The 19,834-nt window shown below is 38.3% G+C and overlaps 1 protein-coding gene across 1 annotated transcript in view; it reads left to right on the forward strand.

Annotated features, from left to right (window-relative positions):
• Positions 1-597: 597 nt before the first annotated feature.
• Positions 598-19,834, forward strand: part of FGF10 (fibroblast growth factor 10) — an 81,936-nt gene continuing 62,699 nt past the window's right edge. Inside the window, exon 1 of the mRNA XM_058563480.1 lies at positions 598-1,633. Within this exon, the coding sequence (XP_058419463.1) occupies positions 1,294-1,633 (340 nt within the window). The 5' untranslated portion in view covers positions 598-1,293. The remainder of the gene's footprint in view (positions 1,634-19,834) is intronic.

The raw sequence follows: 19,834 nt of genomic DNA on the forward strand, positions 1-19,834 counted from the left end.
CCCCAGCCCTCCCCTCCTTCTGAGAGTGAGAGGGGGAGAAAATAAAAGTCAGCCAAGCTCGAGGCTCCAGGTGGCTCTCAAGTACTTCACTGCCAAAAGCAAAAAAAAAAAAAAAAATCCTACGCTGGAAAACAAGTGAGAAAGGGGCTTCCCGGAGGAATCTGGGTCAGGCTGGAAGGCAGCAAAATTCGGAAAGCACGAGGATGCAGCTCGCGCCGGTGGCCAGCGCAGCGAGCACAAGGACGCCTTAGCGGGAGCAGCAATTAGCCGGAGCCGGAGGCGCCGGCGGTGGCGGTGGCTGCGGCTGCGGCAGCGGCGAGGAAGGGACCCGGGGCAGCCCCCGAGCTCCGCGCAGAGGCATCGCACTCTCCTCTCCTCGCTCCCCTGCTCTCCCCCCTCTCGGCCCCCACCCCCTCCCTCTCCCTGGCGTTCCCAGCAGCCGAGGGTTTCAGATGTCCCACCGCCGTTTGACCCCCTCCCCCCGCTTCTCCACCCCTGCAAATGAGGTTTGACCAGCAGAGGCAGAGCCCACCTCTGGCTTAGAATCACTGACATTTAGACTCCAGGCTTCAACCTGTTTACAAGCTGGCTTTCCAAAGGAAGGGGGGGAGGGAAATAGAGCCAAACAAAACACCAACCGCCATCCCCCCCCCAACAAGAAGTGACTTTCTGGAGGCTTCAAATCAACAGGCACCACCAAAAAGAGAAAGCAAGAGAGGGAAGAAAACAACGGCGACCAGGCAGCCGCCTCCAGTTCTGACAACCCCAGAGGGACGCACTTTTAGAACTGGCTAGCAGGCTGGGGCTCTGTGGAGAGGGACCAGAAGGTGCCAACCGCAGAGGGGCGCAGACATCTCCCCCAGCCTCCCACCCCAACCCCTTTGGATTTTGTTCACCGTGCTGTCATCTGTTTTTCAGACCCTTTTTTGCATCTAACATGGTGAAGAAAGGAGTGAAGAATAGAACAAAGTAACTCCTGGGGGAGTGAAGATCGCTCGTGACCAACACCACCACCGCCACCACCAGCTCCTGTTGCTGCGGCCACCCACGTCCACCATCCACAGGGACACTCGAGAGCGCGGGGCAGCGGATCCGAGCAAGGAGCGAGGAGAGGCAGCCGGCCCTTCCGAGGAGTTATGGATGTTGGTGCACTCACTTCTGGCCAAATCCGCGCCCAGAGGGAGCTAACCAGCGGCCGCCACTTCCAGCTGTCTCCTTGCCTCGCACCAGGTCTTACCCTTCCAGTATGTTCCTTCTGATGAGACAATTTCCAGCGCCGAGAGTTTCAGTACAATGTGGAAATGGATACTGACACATTGTGCCTCAGCCTTTCCCCACCTGCCCGGCTGCTGCTGCTGCTTCTTGTTGCTCTTCTTGGTGTCTTCCCTCTCTGTCACCTGCCAAGCCCTTGGTCAGGACATGGTGTCACCAGAGGCCACCAACTCCTCTTCTTCCTCCTCCTCCTCTTCCTCCTCGTTCTCCTCTCCTTCCAGTGCGGGGAGGCACGTGCGGAGCTACAATCACCTCCAAGGAGATGTCCGCTGGAGAAAGCTCTTCTCTTTCACCAAGTACTTTCTCAAGATTGAGAAGAACGGGAAGGTCAGCGGTACCAAGAAGGAGAACTGCCCGTACAGTAAGTAACAAATGCGCGCTCCCCTCCTTCCAATTATCCACCCCCACCCCACACGGGGGGAAAATCTCTTCCAGATGTGGCCAGCTAAATATTTACGTCCCCAACCCCTGTAAAATGATTAAGTGGAATACTTTCACACTAAATCACCCCCCCCCCGCCCCGTATACATTGTGCTGCCGCACCCCCACGGCTCCGCACGCAGCCTCCACACCCCCTACTCCTTGCCACCCTTTCCGCCCTGTCTCTCTGGCTTGTCACTCGCTGGACCAAGCAGGGCGCCCGAGAGTTGTTGCAGTGCGTAGATGCCCCTCTCTGTCTCCATCGCCCTTCCCCATCTCATCCCAAGGTCTCCTTTCCCTCTCTTTTGGAAAAGGCTCAAGTAAACACATTTTATTTCTTTTCGCTGGCAATCTTATTAAGAGTTTTGGGACAGTTTCCTCAAGCTGAAAATAATTATCCGCTGTCAATTTTAGGGGCTTTATGGGAACTTTATTTTTAAAAAGAAAGTCAATTCCACTCGCTCCCCACCCCCATCCCTTTACCCCACCACCTCTCTAGATAGGAGCGAAAACATTTTTCTGGTTTTGATCTTTTTTTGGGGGGTGGGTCCCTCATGTTGGTTTGAGTGATTGCAGTCCATGAAGTTAGCTTTTCAGGCACCACCGCTGCTATTTGTCTTCTGCCTGCCTTCCCTCTTGGTAACATGATGCTCATGTCTGCATTGTCAATAACATATGCGCTGCTTTGTGGTGTCCTGTTGTACTCCTTCTTCTGAAACCTCTCATATTGCAGAGCCATACTACTACAGCATTGTAAACATCTGGGACTGGATTCACACAGACCTCACACAAATTTCATTGTCATCTTTTATTTTCAAAGTAAAAGTCATAAGTCTGTTTCCATGGCTGTAGTTTATCCCATGGGATGAGATTTTTCTCCTCAGTACAAATCATGCCCTGGATCCCTGGATTTCTTTCCTTTTTCCTTTCTCTCTCTCTTTCTTTCTCTCTTTAGCTCTTTCTCTTCCTTCTTTCTTTCTTGCTGGGGTGTGGGCTGGGTAGGAGGAGGGAGAACTAGAAGAGGAGGGGTGGATATTATGTCTCTTCTTGATTCAGTCCAGCAAAGCCAGATTACTCTGTTGGCTTCCTTTCCTAGTTACTTTCAAGTGGTGAGACTTATTCATCCTCTGTTGATTGCTATTTGAAAGGATCCCGAGGCTATGTAACAGGCACACTGAAGACAGTAGACAATGACATTTAAACGTCTTTAATGACCATTTAGCATTATCTCAATGGTACTTCCATGTCACCTTTTAAAGGGACCTTTTTGTGTCAGTTGTTTGGGAATTCCAAGCATATATTTGCCAGCTAACTGAAATACAGGGGTCACACATTTCAAGATTCTTTGGCCCAAAAAGTATCTAGTGCTAATGGGAAAGAGAGTTAACTAGAACTTAGCATTTTCTTTTTAAATAAAGATTTACAAGAATTAAGACTTAGTTTTCTTATTTGGGGACTCACATATATTCAACATTAACTTCTGTTCCTCCTCAGCTGCTGCTGCCATTTACTAAAATTAGCAATATGTTTACAAGTAATACAAATATTTGTAAGAGTATTTTAAAGTATTCCATTTTGTGTTTAATACTACAGATGTTAAATAATCCATTACCCATATTTTTTTCCATGCTGATTCATAGAAAGTGGCTGAAATAATGTCATTTATGATGCAGATTTTTTTGCTTGAAAGTCATTTGTTACCTGAGCTCATTAGATGCTATGTATAGATGTCATGTTTGTTGATTAAAAATTTAATACCTTTGTTCACTTCAAAATAGTTGTGGTGTCATCCAAGTAGGACAATGGGGAAGAAGTGGTGCAAACACTTACAGAAGAATGAGCTCAGAGTTTAAAAAAAATAATTCCCACGGACTGAAATTCTTCTTTGTATTTTTAGTTCATAAAGATAAAGAAATATAATAAAATTTCAGAGTGTTAACCTTGAGCAAACTTTCTTTTTTTTTTTTTGACACTAACTTGATTTTGCTATTGCTCCATTTTAAGTGTCTTTATAATGTGATGCAAGGACTAATCTACAATTAAACTACTATTTTATTTACGCAACTTAAATTACTATTTTCTAAAATAATATTACTGTGCAATTAACTATTTAGTAAAATGATTTCCAGGGTATACATTGAATTACATTTTTATAATAAATTATGTTTTTACAATCATGGTTTTACAATATCTGCAAAGAGAAAAGTATATGATTTTTATTGCATAAAAATGAGTGTGGAAAACTTTCATCCTAACTGTCCAAAATACGTTAATATCCCTTCTATATGATAAAGTATATTAATAGTTCTTGTTAAGATTATAATATAATATATAGTAATGCAATCTTAATCAATGGTTGAAGATGAAAGAGGCAGGGCTTGCTCTGTTCAATAACATCAAACCATAAATAATTTAGGCTTTCCAAGAACATCTGTATCAAGACATAGCAAGTGAAAAGTAGAGGTTGAAAAAGCCTTAATTTCACATGTGGCCAGGTAATCAGAATGCTGCTACAATTTCCAGCTGGACTGATTCAGCTGAACTACATGGTATCATTAAAATACTGTCTAAATGTTGCATAATTACATGTGAACAAACTTCTGCCATGCCTACAGGGTAACCAGCCAGCCAGCCCACCAAATGGTAGCCTGTTAAATATTAGGGTATCTAACCTCTGAAGAGTGTCAGTTCCTTGTCCAAAAACCACATTTCAGTAACATTTTCCTAAACAAGTTATTAATTATTCCAAATACACAAAGCTGTTCTTTTGAGGTTTGCTTATTTGAAGCTTAATTTTCTTTGTTACTTTTGACCCTAGTATTATTGCTGCTAAAATACAGTAACAGCTTACCTAAGAGGTTACATGTTTGTGATGTCCTGGGTAATTAAACAACTGTTTTACTGGCTTTTTGCCAGTAACAATAGGAGAGTAGGGAAATCACCGGTAAGCATTGCAAAATCATTTTTGACTTCTATCTCCAAAGCTGGTTCCCAGAAATTGGATGGTTCTAAAAATATTACATGTGCTGAAGAAAATCTTCTCAATTTGGGTGATTATTATAATTCCTTTTTTTTTTTTAGAGCGGATGTATTTTTTGTTTGCTTCTTTTCCATTATATGAGAGTAGAATAAAGGGAGCGGAGATGAACTATGTTTCTCCTGCTAGAAGTCTGAGAAAGCTTGAATAATTTAGAATAGCTGTGGTGTATCTGTCACTAGATATGCTCAGGCTCATTTAGATTTGTTTTATCATTCTTTACATCTAGAGCTTTGCCCTTGAAACATTACCACTAGGCTCCAGTTCTGGCCTTCTAGCAAGGCTGGATACAGCTGTTAGGTACCCTTACAACTGGGACTGGTGGACTTATTACTGGACGTGAGTAAAACAGCTGTGGGCATCTCTCATGGTAGTCACTGGTAAAAAGGGGGAGTCTAGTGAAAAGAAAATGTGTCTGTAAACTTGAGACAGCCAAGGATGGATATTCTCAAAATGGAAAGCCACAGTGCTTATGAGTCTTTCCGGCAAAGGAGTATGGGAGACAGAGAAATCAGTATGGACTGAATATGTAGTATGTACCCCACTTCTTTAAATATATCTCATTTAACACTCATAATAGTCCTATGACTTAGATATAACTATCCACATTTTTCAAATATGAAAATTAAGCCTGAAAAAAAGTAAAGTACTGAAGGTCCTTCAACTAGAAATTGGCAGAACTGGGATTCAAGCCTAAGTCTATTTGGTTATATCGTTCTTTATTTCTTCTACCTCTCTGCTGCTGGCACCAGTGATACCAATATATTAGAATTAGACACCCCAAAACTCTAAAAACAATTATCCCAAACCTTAATTACTTCTTGCTATGAACACCTATAGTTCTTCAGAACAAAATTGGAACAGTAGTAAAACAGTAAAATGACAGTGCAACAGAAATGAAATATGTTAAAGGTGTCGCTGCAGGTGGCTGGCTACATGGTATCAGACAATGGTAGTGCATTCTCTAGTGAAATATCTCTTTTGATATTATGTTTGGGAATATAATTGCTTATGGACACACAAAATACACAAACATCAATCTCTCTTATTTTAACAGAGGGCATTAGAAATACGTGACTAAGAAAACTCCGTGAATGTCATTATATATAGTAATTGTTTACAGCTGAGGGCCAAATGTTTAATTGTTCCCATGTGTAATAAAATAATTTGATTGTAAATAGCAGTGTGACATTGGGCTGTTGCAGAAACTTCTGATATATGACTCTAAAAAGGGCAAAATTTTAGAGACCTAAAGTGATATAAATATATATTAAGAAAGCTTTAAAATGAGTCTGCAAATCAAAATGGTACTTCACCATGTAAAAATGACAGATTATTGTTTAGGATTAAAGGTTTGCATTATTACTTTTTAATCAGGACTAGAGTTTATTGTAGGAAGTTAAATAAAGTGAGAAAATAATTGTTGGAATTGGAAAATAGGGACTCAAATATTTTTATCGCCAATGAATATACAACAGTTTTCTGGGAAGAAAACCTATATACAACTTATGGCTTCCACTGGTGTCTTATTTAAGTTGTGGTTGTTTCTAGAGTTTGGTTGCATAATTTATAACTGGCAGCATTTAATCATGAGCATTGAGGATTTATGAAGGTGGAAGGCACTGTTTTTAATGTTTACGTGACACTGTCCTGTTACCTTTACTGCATTCCTACCATATGGACCCTCCACTTTGATGGCTTTATCATAAAACCTTTAAAAATGCACAATTACAGAGAGTTTCCTCTTCATAAACCTGATTTATAACCATCTACTAGAAGAAACCCAAGAAAACAGTTAGCAGAAATGACATGCCGATATTGGAGTATGAGACTTCGGAGACACCAATCTCTAGGTCTTGGGTATTTTAGTAATCTATTACTCAAAGGTATAAACCACTCTTTAGAAACAAGTGTTTTCAAAATGATGTTTAAGCACAGAATTTAAAAGAAGAGGAAGAGGAAGATGATGAAGAAGAAGAATCATGTCTTATAGAATGAAGGAAAGCCCATTGTATGCGTATTTTCTTCTACATTTCTACTATCCAATTTAGAGCAAAAAGCCTCATTCCAGTTCATTTCTTTAGTGTTTAATGAACTTATAGTAGAACATGAATGAGCACTTTAAATTCCCACACAATTACCTTAATGTTCAGAGGCAAACCCCATTTATTATCCAAACATCTGACTTTGCACAAGCCAAAATGTTGGAACAAAGTTGACAGCTCATTTGAAATGGAGCTAATGTTCCTCACATTTATGAGCTGCCTATGAATATCTACATCTTTCCTAAGCCTTAAATGTCTGTATGCTTATCCAAAACTATAGTACAAATGGTATTTCTTTATTATGCTTCAGAAGGAAAAGTAATACATGTGTATTAGTTCAAAGTGATTTTAATCTATCTTAACATTAATTTTGTGAACTTTGCAATGAAGAGTAATTCAGATGATGTTTTTAGTGTTACTGTTCCAACATTTGTCAGCATTAATAGTTGATGTTTGCTTAGTGTAAGTAAGCAAAATATTAGCATTTCCCTCCTAGAAATTAAAGTTCTCTTTTAATTTTCCAGTAAGATGGGGCATAAGATTAATGTTTATGTGATTTTAATGTAGTTTTATTACAGTCTAGAAAAGTAATAAATCTCCTTTTGTCTTAAGTCCATTATGCAGACATATCTTAATTTTTCGTGATACATTACAATGATTTAAGATCATTTACGTTTGCCATTTGACCAATCATGTCTATTACTTGATTTTGCAGATTAAAAATATTTACTTTTCATAATCGGCACTCTGTTTTCACTGCCTGTTACCTTTACCTGTGCCAGTCAGGCAGTATAACAAGTGATAACCTAGAAATGTGCCTTTAAAATAAGTGAAAGAAAATATACCTGCATCTTGGGAAGCCACTGGTGACACTCTGATACTAAATTAATAAATACAAAATGTTGATGCTTTACAGAATCAGTTTAAAACCAAGTATTTAATTAGTACAGATTTTAGGCAAATAGAACGTTTCAAGATATCTAACAGACAGCTGGGTCATCCACAAAATAATGGCCTTAAAGGCTCGCTTGCTTTTAAATCAGGTCAGTTGTGTTCTTTCTTTGAACACTGTGTTCTAATTGGAACAATAAATCAAAGAAGACACTCAGAGTAGATTCCCATGTAAGGTGGACAACGGACAGTGCCTGTTTACTGCTGCTAACACGTGCTTCCAATTACCGTGTGATAGATTCATAGTGCTGGCAGTAAAGCATTGCCTCATTTTATAGTTCACCTAATAATTCTTCAACCTAAATCTGTCCACCTTTACCTATATCTAATCTGTCAGTATGCGTGTTATCATTAATGAGGAATTTTCAAATGTTTGGCATGCTTCCTACAACGAATGATGACAGTGAGATATGAATGAATCATTTAATTAATCACAATAGAAGAGGTCAAGTATTGATTAAGTTGGTGTATCTCCAACTTCAAGGGATTATCAACCGAATATAACCTAATATTTTTACTACAACTATAACTTAATTATGAATAGTATGGCGTAACTGCAACTCAGTTCTAAATAGGAATGGTTAACTGCAAAATTAACGACTTTTTTAACAAGGCATTTTTCTATAATCATTATTATTTTCTTTCAAGGACCTTGTGTTAACGTGCTTTACTGATAAATGTATGTGTTAGCTCATCCTTAACCTTGTTTGAGACATTGCCTCTGTTTGAGGATAACTTGACATATTCATAGAGTCTTTACAATTCAAGGCCCATCAATTTCTTTCTAATATTTCTGTCTTGAGGCATTTATACTTCTGAAATATCAGCCATCTGTGACAAACTTGCCTCTGAGGCATTGTGAATCTCTAATACTCTATCACCTCTTCACCACTCCATTATTTTCTTTTCCTTTTCTTGTTTTCTTCTTCTTTTTTTTTTCCTTTTCCCTGGTTTCTAAACCCCTTACATACCATGGAGGCCAGGGAAAGTCATCTATTATCATTGCTTAGCATCCCATGTTACGTTTATAGCCAGCAGCTGAGACCTTTTTGAATGTGTAGCATCCAAAACAGATAGTTTATATTCTATGCATAAAAGTCTTCAGCAATGTAAATTCAACATACTCCATCAGGAGCCTCTCCTCATTTTGAATCTCCAGTGAATTCTCCCTTGTCCCAGCACTCAGGCCAGTTTCTTATAACTTTGCCTTTAGTGAAGTGGGCAAACCACAGATAAACACCATCTGAGAATGGATGTTGATTGTCTAGCTACTAAGTCATCTTTCTGCACTTTTCCTCCAGGTTAAATATTCTGTTCCCAATAACTCTCACTGCAGGTTCATGTAACCTTTCTTTTAAATTGTTTTAGGACATGCAACACTTACTAGCTCTTTATCATTTTCCTTACCTTTTTCCTGTTGTCTGGACTCCTATGAGAAAGAAAGTGAAGACGAATTAGGAGATCAAATAATTATTTATCTTCTACTTTAGTCGTCATTTATTTCAAAGAAGATGAATACTAATTTGGAGACCTTTAATATTTTCAATTTGCAGAATTTCACTTAGATTATAAAGCTTCTCTGAACCCCCCTGTTAAGTGTAGCTCTTTAAAATGAAACCCATGTTCTCATTAATGCTGGTTATCACTGGAGAAAATGTAAAATATACACACATGTATATTACAGGCTGACCAAATATAGAAAAACACATATCTTTATTAGAAAGATACTGAGTCACAGACAGAAGTTAGAATATGAATTAACAGCATACGTATGTTCACATACTTCTTTCAAGGAAAAACCTTTTGGCACTGATTACTGAATTAAATTTATTTTTATTATATGCAGAATCTGATGATCTACATATGTTAAATTGACAATTAAAAGCCAAGCTTCTTTTTACAATTGGTTTCAAATTATATAGATATAGATATATTTCCAAAGCCTGGATAGCTTTGATTTATTGATAGAATTATTAAAAGAAAAATTAGTATTCTGTAACACAGGGAAGATGGTAACACATGATACTAATTTACATACTATTTATGATCTAAAGTGAGATACATTTACAATGTTATTAATATCAACAATTACTAACTTAGTAAACCAGATTTCTAGGGCATTTTTTGGAACATCTCTGTAGAAGGATATGATTCCACAAATGTGAAGAAAAAAGTGCTAGGGATGTTAATCAGATTATGGTATAAAAACTTGGCGAACAAAACTACAGAAGTGCTTTAAAGCTGAAGCAAGAGAGATGGTAAAGCACGTATAATTAGAATGTTTGAAGCTAGAGGAAAAGCAGAAGAGGCCACAGAGCATTTAGACACAGACTGCGAAAAGAGGAGGAGATGCTTTGCTGGAGTGATGAAGACATGGGGTTTGAACTCCAGGAAAGAGATCAAACTAATGAGTAACACTGCAAAAGGGCTGACATGACAAGAAAGGTGTGGGGGAAATATAACCCAAGGCCTGGCATTTGACTGGATGTTAAATTAACTGAAATGAGAACCTGTGATCTACAAGGAATCTCAAAGAAGTAATCGCAGACACAGTATCAAAGTAAGGAAGGCTTATCCAAGTCCCTGCTACACAGGCAGGAGGATGGAGAGATTAGAAGTATGGGCTTTGATTAAAAGTGGTTACAAGTATGGACCTGGATTGAAAGTGAGCTTTGAAGCCACAGAAGTGGCTGCAGTTCACGTCCCAAACTGACAGACAATAGTCCTTGACTTGGGCAAGTTGTCATCAGTAAAAAGAGGATATTAACAATACTTACCTCTTTCCTACATGGTAAAGATTAAATGAGATCACTCATTCATTCAACAGAGATTTATTGAGTGCCTGCTTTGTGTCAGATACTGTGTGACACTTAAATACAGTGCTGAAAAAAGAGGCGGTTTGGCTCTCACAAAGCTTCACTCTACAGACAGTGTCAAAAAAAACCCAAACAACTAAACAAAGAGATATATGATGAAAAATTGGGGTGAATACTAGGGAGGAAATAAGTAGGGTACTTTAACAGAAAACAATTGGGAACCACTCTAAACTTCATGGCTAGAGAAGCTTTTCAAAGTGGGGAGATGAGAGGAAGTGAACAGCGTGGGGAGAGTTTGGTGCCTCCTCCAAGAAGTATAGGAAAGTCATACCAGAGCCTGGGAGTTGTTAAGAAATTTAGAGAAGTCGGAGTTAATGCATGTAACAGCTTAACAGCACCTGGCATAAGAAGTCCTCATCAAATGGGTATTATATAAAGAAAAAGTAAAAATGATGCTTCCCCTTGTTTCAGGGGAAAACATCAGGAAAGCAACTAACATTTTTAGATGAAGTGGGAATTAAAAGTATTGGAATTAAAGAAAGAGGCAGGAATGAGGAATATATCTGTCATTTCTTAAGAAGCAAAATGTTAGAATATCTGAAATTCATAATGTTCGGAAGTTTTGGGGAAAGGGCAAAAGTCTGGTTCATTAAGAGAATACTAGGAGATATTTTAAAATTGAAGATAGCTTGAGGAGAAAGCGAAGAGCTGAAAATAAAGAACAGAAGATATCAAGTGTATCCAAAGACACAACTATAAAAGAGAACAAAAGAAAGAAAGAAAAAAAAAAATAGGGGCAAAACAGGTAACTGGAGAATGGAAGAAGACAGATTATTGCATAAAAGGCAAAAAAAGAAAAGTGACTCCATTTTTAAATATTTCAAAACAAATCTTATCTTTCAAGTCATGATATGGTTTTGAACCAGGATTATCACAGATGCTCAGCTCTCAGTAAACTCTGTAGTTAAGTTTCTTGTTTCTCGTCCCATGACTGTGACCTTTTTGGCTCATACCCTCAAAGGGTTTGCAATCTAGAGATAGACACAGGAGATCTTCACAGGGAGTTAGAAGATGATATAAGGCAGTTTACACTAAATGCCAAAGATGCAGGGCAGAACTAAAGTAAACAGAAACTTGTAACTGAGGGAGGGATGATTGACATGGGGAGGGTCACACTGAGGATAAGGGACTCCGGCTAGACATGGACTTAGATAAAAAGAGAGGAGTAAGAATATCCTAAAAGAAGGCATGGCAGCATGTGGGCACAGAACTTTCCATGAAGTTTTCAGGAAACAATGGGTAGAACAAAGGGGTAGAGCAGAGTTTACAGACTGAGAGGTATCTTATGAAATACAAAGCAAAATATACCAGAATGTGCTGTGAGGTGAAAGGGAAGTATGTACATATCCTTACATTTGAGGACTTAAATTTTCTGCTAAAACATTACATTAACACAGTTTTTATTTAAAATCAGCCTTCTTTTTTTATAGCTTTTACTTTTGGAAGTAAAGAAACAACAAAGAGAAAGCAGAGAAATATTTGAAAAGGGTATAAACTAGAGTATAATTGACATAACCTAAGTATATTAAAATTGTAGTTAGATCAGCAAAAGCAAACAAAAACAGAATTCATTTTATACTAGGGACATGAAAAAGTAGTTCTTCTGGTCTACACCAATGCCATCATCTTTAGCATTCCCGATTGGCTAAATGACCATTACTTAAAAATTTAAAATAGTCTCTATTGCAGAAGTTCTTAACATACACACATCACTGGGAAGGGGTTTTGTAATTTCCCAGCAGATTCCCAAAGAAAACTACTGAGGCGTCAATGTTACTCGTTCCAGTTGTGTATTTTTTCTTGTCATTCCTGTTCTAAATTGTCTTAGATTTACTTGGTATAGGTGATTAAGAAAAGAAACAAAGTAGACTACAGCTCTTTTTCTTGCAAAAGAGTAGACTTAAGTATTTTTAAAATAAACTAGGAGCAGGATACAGACAGCATCTATGCAACTGCACCCACTATTAAGACCATGAGCTTTGGAGACAAACTTCTTGATGTAGAGTCTGGGTGCTAAAGCTGCGTAGCTGTGTAGGCTTGGACAAGTTACTCCCTGGGTCTTGATCTCTGCAAGTGTTAAGTGAGGATAATAATATCATTATTGATGATGGAAGGAAGAGTTTGTAAATTTACAAATGAAACTATAAATGTAAAGTTCTCAATATAGAGCCTGGCACATTTCAAGAGCTCAAAAATGTTAGCTCTCACTGCTGTTCTATGCTATGGCTACTGTGTTGTTTTTAATTATCCCATTTTCTAAAAAGATCTCCAAGTCATGGGATAAGAAAACTAGACAGAAAATTGACATCATATCACCTTACTTTAACTTCTAGTTTATAAAGCATTTTAAAGTTTTCATCAATTGATTCTGCAAAAAAATTGTGCGGAGTAGGTAAAATAGTCATTGTTATACCCCTCATACTATATTTATAGGAGAAAATTTAGTCTAAAAGTTATAGTGGCAGACTGAAGTTATATAGTTAGCATAAGTGAGTCGGGATTCAAACCTAGGCCAGTCTCAGCTAGGGTGACCTTCTGTCTTGGTTTGCCTGGGACAGTCTCAGTACCCACCTCTTGTTCTGGCATATTATTAATAGCACCCTATTCACCCTCAAAGTATCCTGTTACAAAATCACTCTAATCTGAGCCAGTCTAGTCTGTGTAAGGCACAAATATATACCAGCCAGTTCCTGTTAAATATTTGTTTCTTCCCATTGTCCTCAGAATAATTCCTTTGCATGTCATGTAAGGCCCTCATGGTTTGTTCCCTACTGACCTCCCCCCTCATCTTATTTCTTACTATATTCCCCATTATAACACACTGAGTTGATTTTAGTTCCAGAACATGCCTTGTCCCCTCATGTGCAGCCTTTGCACACACTATTAAGTCTGGCAGGAGTGATTGTCCTGCCCTGATCCCCTTTCTTTCTGGTTCCAGTTAGATGTCATCTCTAGGAAGCCTTGCTGTCCACTCTATTGTCCCCACAAAACCTGCACTCCCTAAACACCTTGTATCTATTATTTTAACACAGTCTCACACTTGATTAATTTACCCATCTAGTTTCCTCATACACAGAAAGCTTGTTGAGGGTGAGGACTGTATGAATCACACTGACCTTTGCACTGGAAGCCCTTCATACAGCTTCTGGCATATAATGAGTCATTCTATATATTTCTTAGGTAAATTGCTGTTTTTAACTGCGTGTCCTTGATCCAAGTCACTTAGACTCTCTTTGGTTCAGTTACCTGGTCTGGAAAGTGTGATTAATATACTATCTAGCTGAAAAAATGTGGTTGGGGTAAATTATCTTTTAAAATTCCATTCAGTTCTAAGTTCTACAATTCTGAGAACTTAGAAAATAAATTAGGGCCATCATTACTTAACTGAATGTTAAATTCTTAAATTTACACAAACTTCTGAATGGAAATATTGTACGACACTTGAAATGGATTGTTTCCCATATTTCTCCAATTTGCCCAAGGTTATTATTGACTATGTTCAGTGGAGTTAAATAATGACTTTACTCCCTTTTAAAATTGATGCTGGTTATGAGATAGTTATTTATGGTTTCAGAGTTGTATTTGGGTTTTGGGGTAATTTGGTGACAATTAAGAAATGAACAAGTCTTGGTAATTCATTTAGAGAAGAAGAATTATGTACTGCAAAGAGTGGGAGTAAAGGGATATGGTTCATAGTCTCGACTATGTCAAAACATTTGCTGTGCAATCTTCGGCAGGTCATTTACTTTATCTTGGCCTTAGAGACTTAATCTGGGAAATGAGTGTATTGAACTAAATTATTATTAAAATATTTTTGTTCAATACACTCATTTCCTAGATTAACGACCAGATTCCAGGAGCCTACGTATATTAGGAGATAATAACTTTAGTATGTTGAATAATAGCCACCAAAAGATATCAAATCCTAATCCCTAGAGACTGTGAACATTACTTTACGTGCTAAAATTTTTGCAGATGTGACTAAATTAAGGATCTTGAGATGAGGAAATTATTCTGCATTATCCAGGTGGGCCCTAAATGCTTTCACTTGTTCTTGTTATAAGAGAGAGACAGAGGGAGATGAGGCACACACAGAAGGCAGAAGGCAATTTGATGATGGAAGCAGAGAAAGAGAGACGTAAAGATACAATGCTTTGGCTTTGAAGACAGATGAAGGAGCCATGAGCCAAGGAATGTGGCTATAGAAGCTGGAAGGAGAAACAGATTCTTCCCCCACAACCTATGGAAGGAGTTGGCCCTGTTGATACCTTGATCTGGGCCCAGGGAAACTAATATTGGGCTTATGCCCTCCAGAACTATGAGAGAATAAATTTCTATTGTTTTAAGATATCAACTTTGTGGTAACTTGTTACAGTAGCCACAGAAAACTAATACAGATTTTGATACCTCAGAGTAGGGTGCTGCTCTAACAAATCCCTAAAAATGTGGAAGTGGCTTTGGAATTGGATAATGGATATATGCTGGAAGAATTTTGAGTCACATGTAAGAAAAAGCTTAGATCGCCTCAAACAGACTTCCGGGAGAAATGTGAACATTAAAGATACTCTGGAGAGGCTCAGAGGGAAGTGAAGAGCACAGTAGAGAAAGCCTATGTCATCTTAGAGAACACATATATCTTCATAAACAGAATGTTTGTAGAAATCTGCATATTAAAACTGCTTCTGATGAGAGCTAGAGGAAACAGGGAGCATGTTATTGGAAACTGGAGGAAAGGCAATCCCTGTCATATGGTGGCAGACACTTAGCTGAACTGTGTCTCATAGTTGTGTGGAAGACAAAACTTATAAGTGGTGAATTTGGAAATTTAGATGAGGACATTTCCAAGAAAAGTGTTGAAGGTATAGCCTGGTTTCTTCTTGCTACTTATAGTAAAATGTGAGAGGAAAGAGATAAAGTGAAGAAAGAACTGTTAAGCAAAATAAAACCAGCACATGATGATTTGGGAAATTCTCAGCCTACCCAGATTGCAAAAGATGCTAAATTAGGAGATTCACTATTAGAAAACATGCTCTAACAGAGGTTGGATTGGTGGTTACCGGGGCTGGGGGGGAGGGCGAAAGGGATGATTAGGCACATATGTGTGGTGATGGATTGTAATTAGTACGCGGGTGGTGAACATGATGTAATCTATGCAGAAATAGAAGTATAATGATGTACACTTGAAATTTGTACAATGTTATTATAAACCAAGGTTACCACAATAAAAAAATTAATTAATTAAAATTTGTTTTTAAAAAAAAAGAAAGTATGCTCTAAAGAAAAAGCCAAGGGTGTGACTAGCCTTAAACTAGTGCTAAAGAGATTAGGCATGGGATTTATGGGTTCCCTCAGCCATCTCAACAGAAGCTAGAAATAAAGATTATCAAAGAAAGACCTGAGGAAGACTCTCTTACCTACTGACGTGAATGCCTATGACATACACAGGAGACCCACAAAGTTTTTGAGACTGTTATATCAGCAGAAACACTGCCAGATTTGACTGAAAGAGACAGAGAAAAGAAAAAATGAAGGAAAGTTGTCAGACTCCCAAAATTCTACAGGCTGATAAAACTATTCAGCTGCAAACACACGCTAGCTTTCAAGAAAAAGGAAGGATCACTGTGAAGGCAGAGCCTTGGGTACAGCATGCAGAACTGCAGCTGCAGAAGCAGAGACCCTAACCATGGGCCCAGAGGCAGGACCCTCAAGCCACAGAGGACTATTTCCAAGTCTTGAAACCTAATGAAATTTGCCCTGCTGGATTTTGAAAATTGGTTGGAACTGGTGACTTTTTTCTTCCTTCAGTTTTTCCCTTTTTGTAATACGAATGTCTATAACTATTGTACTGTGGCTGTCACATCATTATGTTTTGGGAACAGATACCTTATTTTCTGGTTTTACAGATCCAGAGATATAGAGCAATTTTGTCTCAAGATGGATTATTTCCAGAATCTCACTCATACTTGATTTAAATTATTTAGATGGTGGGACTAGGGATTTTTGGGCTGATAAATAGATAAGATTTTGGACTAGAGTTTATGTTTATGTGTGGAAACTTTTGAGGTTGTTGGGATGGTGTGAATGTACTTTATATATGGGATCGATGTGAATTTTGGGGGTCCAGAAGGTGGGCTATAGTATGCTAAGTAATGACCATCCAAAGATATCAGGTCCTGATTCTTGGAACCTGTGAATGTTATCTAAATAGTAAAGTTTTGCAGATGTGATTAAATTAAGGATCTTGAGATAAGGTGATTATCTTGGATTATCCAAGTGGGCCCTAAATACCATTACAAATGTCTTTATAAAATGCAGGGGAAGGGAAACTAGACATACACACAGAAGGCAGAGAGTGATTTGACGATGGAAGAAGACAGAGATATTGGAAGATGCTATACTGTTGGCTTTGAAGATAGAGGAAGGGCCATGAGCCCAGGAATGTGGCTCAAGAAGCTGGAAAAGGCAAGGAATGGTTTCTCCCTGAAAGAGCCTTCAGAGGGAAGGTGGCCCTGCCAACATCTTAATTTCAACCCAGTGAAACTGATATTGGACTTCTGTCCCCCAGAATTATGAGGGAATAAATTTCTGTTGCTTTAAGTCACCAACTTTGTGGTAATTTGTTGCAGCTCTAGGAAACTGATACAGTAACTTATGACAGCTTTATGTAGCCCAAATTAAGGATAATTTGACAAAAACAGAATCTTATCATAGAAAGCACTAAGCATGGACCCAAATAGATGTGTATTCAAATACTTTGTCCGCCTCTTATTAATTGTGTGGCTGAGATAGATCTATGAGCTTCTGATTCTTCATCTAATCAATGAAGATTAAAATAATTTCTGTAAAAATATCTAGCAAAGTATCAGGCTCATAATGGAACCTCAAATTTTAGTTGATTCTAAATTAATGTTTAAATGACTATGTATTTATAAAACATTGTTTAAAAAATAAAGTTTATTTGCACTTAGTACTTTGACTGCTGGGCACTACAAGAGCAAAGAAAGGGCTTTTATTGTTTGACGCAGAACCTGGCTATAAAGGTGATTTGTTTTTTCCATTGGGTTATAAATTCAGTCTGGATTAAAGGGTATTTGTTCTCTTTCTCCTCACTGGTCCAAGAGCCACTCTCCTGAAGGTGCATGCTAAACCTAGGGGAACCTTACTTAAAGAGGCCCCTTTATAGTTAAGGGTGATAGAAGATCTATTTAATAAATGGATCATTAGTATAATTTAAAAGTAAGCAAGTGGTACTTTCTGAAATATTTCAATATTTAAATATGTTGGAATTACTGTACATTTGCTGCCTTTAAAACTATACTCTGCATCGTCTATCCTCTTTCACTATGGATAGAGTTCATATAACATCCTGTGTGTAAGCCTCTCATGTCTCAAAATGTTTCCATAATAGTGCGATTCTCCTAAAATTTATTATTATAACTGTTTATATCACCTGAGTTTTTAAGGCCTGGAAAAAAGCATAATTCTAAAACTGGCATTTCCTCTTAGAGAAAATTAATTTCTCTCACAGTCATAGGGGGTATAAGGTTGTGGATAGTAGATAAATGTTTTGTTGTCATGTCTTAGGGTAATGGTGCTTTTTCCAAGTGGAGGCCAACAATAGCATCTCCTAATTGAGAGGGTTATGGAGCTCACTCCTTTTTCTCCTTAACTCATTGTTGACTGAGTCCTGGGGCTGTAGTAGTTTGAGAAAAGAGGTAATGGTGGTGAGAATGGGATAGGTGAGTGCAATTAGGAATAGGGCTCTGGTGCAAGGGAATGAGGTAAAAGATCTGACCCAGGACTACCTTGAGCACAGTGAGAATGCTAGAGTGAAGATCAATCTTACCAGCCCTAGTGGTATTCACAGATTTTTACTTATAGTCTCAGAAACCAGGCAAATGGCATAGGTCCAACCAAATCTACAGGAGGCTTCTGAAACTTTCTTAGCAATAGAATAGCCATAGAGATAGTTGTGAGTTCTGGTTTGAGATCTAGCCCCTACCCATTTCTCTTAATAAAAATAAGATTCCTTCTAATAAATACTTAGAAAAGAGGTTTGGAGCAAAAGGAGAAAGAGGCCAGATTTAGAATAGTAATAATAATAGGCAATGCTAGGTATTTCTCGAAGTTGGGCCTCTGGACCACGTGATCAGAATGAACTAGGGTGCTTGCTTAAAATGCAAATTATAAGAGTTTTATTCCAGAAATACTGCATGAGGGAAGAGGGGAAAGATAAGAGGTGTATGCACAGGAATTTGACCTTGAATAAACAGTCCAAGCAATTCTTAATGCCAACAAACCTCTAAGAAACAATAAACTTACCGGTGACACTAAGTTAAGTGTGGAGGTGGTGGGATGAAAGGCCAAAGATGTTTTGAGCTTGGGATAATCTGAAAAATTTGGCAGAATGAATTTTATGCACATATTGCATATTTGCACATTTTCTATTTTTGCACATATTCTGGGAAAGGAGAAAGTGCCAGTATATTCCGTAAAGAAGAAGTCATTTTTAAAGTTAAAACACATGCTAAAGTTTAAATTCTCCTTGGTTGGTGGAAGATTTTCCGATAAATCTGAGATTAGGTCAGTGTTCAACTCACTATTGTAAGTATATGAGCTGTGTGTGAGCTAACTGGGGTGAGGGGAGAGAAGAAGCGATACCCATCGAAAGCTGGCTGTTTTCTCACCATGTCAGAGTGCTCTGCCACTGCTATTTATGAGGAAGAGCTGAGGATGCTACACCAAATGACAGTTGTGTAAACAAACTTTTAGAGATTCAGGGCTCCTCCCTACTTGTTTTTTTTTTTGTTTTTTTAAACCACAGGAATTTCTGCATAAGCGCCTCTAATCCCAAGAGTGTTGACAGGAACCTAGCCCTCCAAGTGATCACTTGAGCTTGTAGCACAGCTTCCAAAGCTGGAAACCTGAAAAAGCCATATTGATGAGATTCTATAGTTTCCTCAGGAACAATGTTTTGAACTCACGCATCTCCTTAATGTCTTATGCATTATTGAGAGGAATTCCTCTTTTTTTTTTTGTAAGGAAGATCAGCCCTGAGCTAACATCCATACTAATCCTCCTCTTTTTGCTGAGGAAGACTGGCCCTGAGCTAACATCTATTGCCAATCCTCCTCCTTTTTTTTGCCCCAAAGCCCCAGTACATAGTTGTATGTTATAGTTGCACATCCTTCTAGTTGCTGTATGTGGGATGGCGCATCAGCACGGCCTGACAA

Source organism: Diceros bicornis, chromosome 20 (genome assembly GCF_020826845.1).
Source record: "Diceros bicornis minor isolate mBicDic1 chromosome 20, mDicBic1.mat.cur, whole genome shotgun sequence".
Lineage (NCBI taxonomy): Eukaryota > Metazoa > Chordata > Mammalia > Perissodactyla > Rhinocerotidae > Diceros > Diceros bicornis.